The sequence below is a fragment of the Kryptolebias marmoratus genome, linkage group LG20, assembly GCF_001649575.2.
Source record: "Kryptolebias marmoratus isolate JLee-2015 linkage group LG20, ASM164957v2, whole genome shotgun sequence".
NCBI lineage: Eukaryota > Metazoa > Chordata > Actinopteri > Cyprinodontiformes > Rivulidae > Kryptolebias > Kryptolebias marmoratus.
In genome coordinates, this window is record NC_051449.1 from 26,603,185 (window position 1) to 26,612,811 (window position 9,627).

Below are 9,627 nucleotides of genomic sequence, written 5' to 3' on the forward strand. Positions count from 1 at the left end.
CCCAGGAACAACATCAGACATCTCAGTCCAGAAATGTGCAGTTCTAGGCACAGCCAAGATACTGCGCAGAACCCTCAAGCTCCCAGGCTTCTGGTAGAGGACCCGAGCTCAGAGGATGAAACAAGACCACCCGCGGAGGGTGAGAAGGGAATTTTTATATATATATATATATATATGAAACTGGCCTTGACATAAAGGACTGTATCCTTAACCTTATTCTTTGCTGTACAACTTTTTGAGTCAATCACTGCCATCAAGTGATTTCTGTAACTTAAGACTTTTGAACCTGTCCAAAGGTGTTTTGGCCCACTGCTCCATCTGTCTCAGGTTTGAAGGTTTGTGTGTTGAATGTTCCAGCTCCTTCCACAGATGTTCAACAGGATTTAGATCAGGGCTCAGAAGGCCACTTCAGAACAATTCAATGTTTTTCTCCTGGCCATTCTTGGGTGTTCTTAGCTGTGCGTTTTGGGTCATTATCCTGTTTCAAGACCCATGACCTGTGACTGAGACCAAGCATTTTAACACAGGGCAGCAGATTTCACTCCAGAATGTCTTTGATAGTCTTTAGATTTTATTGGACCCTGCACAGATTCAACACACCCTGTTCCAGATGCAGAAAGCAGCTCGAGAACAGAACTGAGCCATGTTTCACTGTAGGTACAGAGTTCTTTTCTTTGGATATTTTATTTTTGAACTTGTGGACGGAGCTGATGGGACTCAATGCCAAAAAGCTCCAGTTTTGTCTCATCTGTCCACAGGCCATTCTCTCAGAAACTTAGTGGCTTGTCAAAACTGTAGCAAAATAATAATAATAATAATAATATTTGTCTCCTCATTGTGTCATCAGTTTTCCTCTTGCAGCAACATCCAGGGAGGCTGTCTTCAGTCCTGTAGACATTACCTTCTGAATAATCTGTGCAGCTGTAGTCACAGGAACATTAAGCTGCTTGGAGATGTTCTTAAAGTCTTTACCTTTAACATCCTGCGCAATAAACTTCTTTCTAAGCTCCTGAGACTGTTTGGTATCATGGTGTGTGGTACACACACAAAGCTGGTTTGGACCCCTTTTATCCACATACATTTGATAGTTAGAACAGAATCCGTCCTGAGCCCCACTGTAGGATCTCCTATTGAACTGACTGTGGCAGGCCGCTGTAGGACACTGACAAAGTCACTGTTGCAGTGTTTATCAGTGAAAATGGAAGCAGACGAAGAAGAAATAAGATTTGTTAATAACAGTATCAATTAAAAACAGCTTTTTTGGGGGGTCTGGAGAGATGCCAAAGGAACTCGAGCCCCACATTTCACAAAGTTAGTTTCAAAACACTTCATTTCCCCTTTAACTTTCCTTATTGCACACATACCACATTGGCTAAATTTCTTTGATTCCACTTGTATATCAGGTTTGTGATTTGTAGAAGGAATTGTAACATGTACAACCGCATTTCCAAAAAACGTTGGGTAAGGTTAAACTAACAAACTACCATATTCTAGAAAAAAAGGTAATTCTGAATTTGATGGCAGCAGCACATCTCAAAAAAAGTTGTGACAAGAGCAACAAATGGGTGTAAAAATGCTGCAAATAAAGAATGGCTGAAGGAGCATTTTGCAGCTAATTAGAATAACTGGAAAAGTCAAAGCATTTTAGAGAAGCTGAATCTCTCAGATGTAAAGATACATTGGTTATACCAGTCTGAGAAAAACTATGTCTAAAAGTTCTGGAACAACTTCAGAATAATGTTTTTCATTGGAAAACTGGGAAGATTTTGAATATCCCATTAACTACAGTTTATAATATCATCAAAAGATTTCAAGATTCTGTTTTGGACATCACTGCATGGGCTCAGGAACATTTCCACATATCATTGTCTGTAAACACAATTTGCTGTGCCACATAAAAATGCAGGTTAAAGCTCTCGCATACAAAAAAAAAGTAGTAATAAGTGAACACCATACAAAAATGCCACTGCCTTCAAAGTGGAAATTTATCAGCCACAGTTCAAAAGCCTTCCTCTGAAAACTGTTGGAGTGTCATAAGACAAAAGATCCTTGCAAAGACCCAGTACTGTTGAACAGCTAGACCCCTACATCAGACAAGAATGGGACAACATTCCCTTACAGAAACTCCATCACCTGCTCTCCTCAGTTTCTGGACATTTACAGACTGTTGTTAAAAATAGGGAATGCTTTACAGAGGGAAACATAGTCCTGCCCTAATCTTTTTGAGATGTGTTGCTGCCATCACATTTAGAATTACCTTGTGTTTTAAAAATGGTCCAATTTCTTTGTTTAAAAATAAATAAAAATATGAGTTTATGAGATAAGGAAATCATTGAATTTCTCATTTTATTTTTATTTGTATTTTATGAAAGGGCTTTCAAAAATAGGCTTGATTTGTGAGACATGGAAGGTAGGGTGAACTCTGATGGAGGGGGGCAGGCGGAGTCTAACAGCAGAGGGGTTGATGTTGTGTTCAATGGGAAATAGGCCAATGAAACGAGGTGCCAATTTTCTTGGGCTGTCTTTGAGACCAATGTCTCGGGTGGAAAGCCATACCCTTTGTCCAACTTGATAATCGGGGCCATGTAACGATGGTGATCAGCAAATTTCTTGTTTTGTTGAGCCGATCTCAGGAGGGCCACACAGGTCTGTTTCCAGATGCAACGGCATCTTCGTAGGTGAAGTTGCACGGACGGGACCAGAACCTCAGTGTCTAAACTGGGGAACAGAGGTGGAGCATAACCAAGTGAGGCTTCGAATGGAGAAAAACTTTCCATACTTGGGAGATGAACTGGGGGCCACGGTCCGAGACGATGTCGAGAGAAATACCGTGGAGAAGAAAAAGATGGTTCAACGGGAGTTGAGCTGTCTCAAATGCGGTGGGTAGTCTTGCCAGGGGAACAAAGTGAGCTGCTTTGGAAAATCTGTCAATTATTGTTAGGATGACTGTGTTACCTTCCAAAGGTGAGAGGCCCGTCACAAAATCCAAGGCAATATGAGACCAAGGTCGTGCAAGAGAGGGCAGAGGTTGGAGTAATCCAGCGGGTTGTTGATTGCCGCTTTTGTTTCTGGCACAGGTTGGACTACCTGTAACAAAATCTCTGACATCTGAATTAGGGTAGGGCAACAAAAATACCTTTTAGTGAAGATCATCATGCAGCTGATTCCGGGATGGCAGGTGAAACGATGGTTGTGTATCCAGTCCAAAACTTTATCAACAACAGACCTGGGTATGAAAGTATTTCCTGCAGGGCCGGTTCCAGGATTGGGTTCAGTCTTTTGGGCCTCCTTAATGTCCTTTTCGATGTCCCAAGTGAGACCACTAACAAAACACGTGGAAGGGAGGATACTTGTTTCGGACTTGAGGACTTCAGATGATGAGAACTGTCTGGAGAGGGCATCAGGCTAAATGTTCCTGGATCCAGGTCTGTAGGTGATAGAAAAGTTAAAACGGACAAAAAACAAGGACATGGGGCCTGTCGGGGATTTAATCTTTTAGCACTCTGAATATAGGATAAATTCTTATGATCAGTCTAGACAATAATTGGTATTTCTGTACCCTCAAGCCAGTGTTTCCATTCTTCCAGTGCCAACTTAATGGCCGACAGTTCTCCATTTCCAACATCATAATTTCGTTCGGTAGCTGAGAGACAGCAGGAGAAAAAGGCACAAGGATGTACCTTGTTGTCCTGTTCAAACCTCTTGGAAAGAACAGCACCAATGCCCAGGTCAGAGGCATCAACTTCTAGGATGAACTGTTTGGAAGAATCTGGGTGACAGAAAATGGGTGCAGATGAAAATAGAGCTTTTAACTCACCAAATGCCTTGTCAGCCTCAGGAGTCTAACTGAAGATCTTGTGGGTAGAGGTAAGCTGTGTCAGTGGAGTGGCCACTCTGCTGTAGTTCTGGATGAAGCGACAATAAAAGTTGGCAAATCCTAGAAATCGCTGAAGTTGTTTTCTGTCTGAAGGTAGAGGCCAGTCTGCGACAGCCTGGATCTTCTCTAGATCGGTACGAAAATGTCCTTGTTGAAAAATAAATCCGAGACATGATACAGACGCAATTTGAAACTCGCACTTCTCAGCTTTCACAAATAACTGATTTTCGTAAAAGGTGCTGCAGGGCAGCTCTGACATGGGCCTCGTGTTGATGCTGGTTACGGGAGTAAATCAGGATGTTGTCTAAATATACGAAAATGAAGTCGTTCAAAATAATCTTTCAAAACATCGTTAATCGGTGCCTGGAAAACAGCAGGAGCATTAGTGAGTCCAAATGGCATAACTAAATACTCAAATTGGCCTATAGGGGTCTTGAATGCAGTTTTCCATTCTAACCAAATGATAGGCATTCCTTAAATCGAGCTTGGAATAAATAGCCGCTGAATGGAGTTGTTCATAAACAGAGTCAATTAAAGGTAATGGATATTTATTCTTGACAGTGATTTGATTAAGACCACTGTAGTCTATACAAGGTCTGAGAGTTTTGTCTTTCTTTTCTACAAAGAAAAAACCTGCTCCTAAAGGAGATGTAGATGGTTGAATGATGCCTGAGGATAATGACTCTTCAATGTAGTTTTTCATAGTCTCCCTCTCGGCACCAGACATTACATAAACGGCTCGAGGAGAGAGGGCCACCAGGTAACAGTTCTATAGCACAATCATAAAGTCTGAGGAGGGAGTGAGAGTGTTTTCTGCTTACTAAAAACGGGCTAGGTCATGATAGATCGAAGGGACCTTAGACAGATCTATATCCTCGGTCAGGGCTTCTTTTTTAACAGAGGATGAAACTGCAGATTTTAAACAGTTTTGAAGACAGAACTTACTTCATTTGTCAACTCTTTTTTCGGATCAACTGAGGGTTGGATTATGTTTTGTCAGCCAAGGGAAACCAAATACCACTTAAGAGAAAGAAGAGTCAACAACAAAAAACTTCATGTCGTCATTTCTGACAACATGAAGATCCGTGACCCTCTGGTGAATCTGGGTGAGTTCTTGTACTGTGATTCCTGTGACTGTGCAAGGAGAGTTGAGGGACTGAGTGGGTAATTGAAGCGGTTCGACAAGATCACTGGAAATGAGATTTTGTTCTGTGCCTGAGTCCACCAGGGCAGCTATAGGGAGTCTAATAAGGCCAGAGATAATGGTAGCAGGCAAAGATAGCAAAGAAGCAGGGGAGAAACATGGCTGACCCGACAATATCCCCTGACTTACTGGCAGGCTGGCCTTTTTCCCCAGGCCGGACAGGTGGCAACAAAGTGTCCTACTTCTCCACAATAAATACGTGCCTTCTGAGCAAAATGTCTCTGGCATTCTTTGGGAGTTAGACGAGTATGTCCAACTTGCATAGGTTCCGGTTCTGGTTCGGCAGGGTGAGTGAGCTGATTGGAGGCGACTTCCATCGGTGGGCGGAAACCGGAAACCGAGTAGATGGGAAATGGAGTCCCTTTCTCTACGACGTTCTCTCTGTCTATTGTCAATTCAGATGGCCAGAGAGATTAACCCATCCAAACTTCCAGGTTCATCTCCAGAGGCGAGTTGGTCCTACATCACATCAGACAATGAATTTACAAATGTACCTCTCAGCACCAGCTTGTCCCAGCCCGTCTCTTCGGCTGCTATCTGGAAATCCAGAGAGTGTTCGGCAACAGACTTCTTCCCTTGTCTCATCGTCAGAAATTGTTTGGCTGCTACCTCTTGCTGGAAGGGATGATCAAAAACCCATTTAAACTCCTGCAAAAACAACTGAGAGGTGAGTGTTTCCAAAAAATGTAATGATAGAAATGCGTGGGCCCAGCGGAGGGCTTTGCTTTCAAGGTTGACACAATATAAGTTATTTTTGAGGAATGCGTTGGGAATAAAGAGGGTGAATGATTGAAGGCTAATTGACACCAACAGAAAACCTCTGCAGCTTTCAGGGTCTCCTTCAAACAGCTCAGAGGGTCTTAGATCTGATTCACGGGATGGTAGAGTGGGCATTGGTTGCGAGACAGCAGCTACAGGTGGATTGACTGAGCCAGATGGTAACAGGGTTCCTAATTTGTCATCAATAGCCACTATTCTGTGACCGACTTGGTCTAAGAAAGAACTAGTGGTTTGCTGTAGCTGGAAAAGTTGGTGAAGACATTTTTCATGATCTTTAATACGTTGGGTGTGTAAGTCGAGGGCACTTGCGGCCTGTTCTCTACCAGTACTGCTCTTTGACATTTCTTTTGGCTGAAGCATACTATCAGATTGCACTAGATAAGTCAAAGGTGAGCAGTTCAGTAGAAAACAGTCAGGACCCAATATACAAAGACGTAAGTGCAGTTTATTTACAAGTGGGCGGGAACCAGGATCCAGAAAGGTTGATCGGTGGAGACTGGCATGGAGGAGAGGGTACAGGTGTCCAGGTAAATGTTGGCAGGTGTCTGTTATGGCTCTGAGCAGGAGAGTGATCCGGATGAGGTGAGAGGCAGACAGGCAGCAGCACGAAGATGGTTCGGTGACTCGCTCAGGTCAGTAATTCTCAGGGAACAGATGATCACCGAGTGGCTTGACAAAACTATACCAGAAGTATGTAATGCTTCAGCGAAGATCTGATCTCAAATGCCGGCTTAGAAACCCACGGAGCTCGTTAGGAGAATCTGCTGCAGCTGGAGGTGCTTAGGCTGCCAACCACTCAGGACACAAACACAAACAGGAAAAGAGAAAACACCAAAATGCCACAGTCCCAACTTTTTCACAATTGGACTTGTAGTCCTAAATTTGATCTATCTGGCACAACAATTTCATTGTAATTATGTAATCACGCTTATCAATCAGTTCATGTGTTTATCAAAGGCTTGTGGCTATGTTCAGTCAACCTTTTAAATCAAAATTTTCTTTTTAGGACAGTCCAGGTGGTGTTTGAAAGGAAAATACTAAAAATTTAACTATTTTGTGCTCATTTCATTTTCCATGTGAAGAACTCAACCCAAAAGAGCAAAAACAAAATCTAAAAAAAAAAAAAACCCAACAACTTGGGGTTACCAAACACAAGACAGACCGTTGAGAGTGACAGACTGACTTTCATCCATTTTAGAGCTGTTGAATTCCAAGCGAGGGTTTTCACACTGCTCACACAGTACAGCACAAACCGAGTTCAGTTTAGTGCAGTGAAGGCAACACCAGGTGGAAGAACTGGAACAGAAAAGGAAGGACTGTTAGACCACTTATAAAGACTGAACACATTCATCATTCCTCACATTCTTCCCATTTAAGGCAATTTTTTGAAGGATTGCATATCACTCACTACTTTCCATGCAACATTTTTAGACTAAAATATTCTTATGTTAAGAAATGACAATTGTAGACATTTTGGTCATACCTTGAACATAATGCTACATTCATTTCAAGCAATATCAGAGTATGTGTTGTGAATGATTCTCCACTACTACCACATGTAGTTTTACATGTGTCATGGTTCGGTGACTCGACTTAATGATATGAAATGACAAGTATTTAAAATCCACACTGAAACCACTGAGATCAGAAGTAGCCACGGGCTGGTAGGAGTTTATGAAGGCATAATAACTTTGAGTAAAAATACCTTTGTTTTGTGGTTTCACAGCATTAAAACGAAAACTTAAAATTTATCACATAAAATATTTGCTTTGATTTTTAAACAAAAATGCTAATACTGATGTTACATAAATATATACATTTTAGACGATATATTTTAAGTTTAATAGTATTATATTTATTAAATTTATTTATTTATAAAAACAACAAAAATAAGTATTTCTAGTTATTTAAATTACAGATATGAATAAACAGAAACACAAGCGAACATGTTCACAGTCACTGCTTAAAATTAGTGTCACTTTTTTCCTGCATTCAGAACAAATTTTAAAGCTATTTGCAATCAGCTTTTAAAATTTGCAAAACAACCAAAAAAATTAGCAATTTTTTAAAAATAAATTTAAACTTTAAATTATATAGTGACAACTAAACTATTAAGAAATATAAGTATACAGAATTATGCCTGTTGCACACAATGCTAGTAACAGTAATGTTGGCAGCCTGACAAGGCAAATTGAGGTTTGTTAATTAATTAGCTTATTATCCTCCTTAGTGAGCCTGCTGTTGTAGACTATATATCAGTTCTTTTCCTAACTTCGCTCGGTGTTTCACTATGGGAATCGCCTCAGCGTGACCAACTACGGAAGCTCCAATGACATCACGTCTGTCTGTGACAGACAGGTTGAGCCGTGACCGTGGCTCCACCCACCATCCAATAACACGGCCAACCTACCCCGCTCAACTCATTCTCGCTTTCTTCCTGTGAGATCTACATCTAAGCTCCCTCGGAGCACCCAGGCTAGCTTAGCTCTGCTCAACGGTTCGTAGGCGCTCCGTAACAAGACGCCGCTGAATGCAGCACTATGATTGGCTTGGAATGTGCTGGGTAAGCGCTTCGTAAGAAGCATTTTGATACTATTCAAGCGTTGAGGCAGCTAACGCGTAAAGGCGGTCTGCTTACTCGGTTTTCATTAACAGAGTAGCTAACGTTTGGGGTGGCTAAGCTGACGCGTAAAGGCGGGCTTAGTAACTGCTTAGCGGTACATCGCTAGCATTAACAGTCGGTGAAGTTCAGCTAACGTGTCGCGGCGAGCGAACTTTATCCTCGGTGTTATAGCTAACGTGTCAAGACGAGCTATAGCAAGCTATCGGCATGGCTATGGCTCCCACTCCTGCCAAAGGGTCAGAACCGAAGGCTAAAGATGCTGCACCCCGCCCGTGCCCAGCGTCATGCGGGGCATCCATTTCGGGCAGGGACCCACACCCGGTGTGCATCGCCTGCATGGGAGCTAAACACGCTCAGGCATCTCTGGCTGACCCTCACGGGTGCCAGCATTGCTCGATGATGCCGGAAAAAATCCTGGAAAGGCGGCTAAGAGTAGCTGTAGCTAACAGCCAGGACCCGTGTTTCTTTTCACCAGCAACTGTTCCGGCGGGTGAAAACCATCAACCGCGAGCCTCTACGAGCTGGGCGGACATGATGGAGGAGGAGTCCCCGCTCATGCCCCCTCTGTTTGAGGGTCTCATGGAGAGCGGGGAACTCGAGACGGGCATCGAGGAAACGGACGGTGACGCAAACTCAGACCTCCTCGAACTGGAAGACATGGAAGACGAAGAAGATGACGTCTTCCCGGCTCAACCGTCCAGGCCGCCCAGCGGAGCCGAAATCGCCTCCCCTGTAGACAGCGACCTGTACAATGTGTGCAAACAGGCTGCTTTAAAGCTGAACATCCCCTGGCCAGCAGCCCAGGATGCAGGCAATACAGAACGTGACTTGTATGATGGCAAAAGACTTCCACCAGTCTTACCATCAGCAAAACAGCTTTTACCAGCTGTCCCAGCCTGCATAAAAGAAGTGAGCCGTTTCTGGTCTAGCCCATATAGGAGCAAGCTCCCCACCAAGGGCTTCTCTAAGCTAGAGATACAAGGTATGGGTGAGTTGGGGCTGGCCGAACCCCCAACTGTGGAGCCTTCAGTGGCTTACCATCTTCACCCTAACCGCAGATCCGTGTCAGCATCCTCAAGCATCTCGCTTCCAGGTAAAATAGATCGCCTCACCGCATCTATTTACCAGCGAATGTACAGGTAT

At 43.1% G+C, this 9,627-nt stretch overlaps 1 protein-coding gene across 3 annotated transcripts in view; it reads right to left on the reverse strand.

Moving 5' to 3' along the window:
• Positions 1–9,627, reverse strand: part of LOC108250420 (E3 ubiquitin-protein ligase RNF31) — an 82,459-nt gene that overhangs the window by 40,806 nt on the left and 32,026 nt on the right. For 2 of the 3 annotated variants that reach the window (XR_005234589.1, XM_037982055.1), the window contains exon 8: positions 7,024–7,157. Coding sequence is in view for 2 of the 3 variants with exons in the window: in XM_037982055.1 (XP_037837983.1) it covers positions 7,024–7,157 (134 nt within the window). In the remaining variant the exon portion in view is untranslated. The remainder of the gene's footprint in view (positions 1–7,023; positions 7,158–9,627) is intronic. The other variant, XM_037982056.1, reaches the window with a different exon arrangement.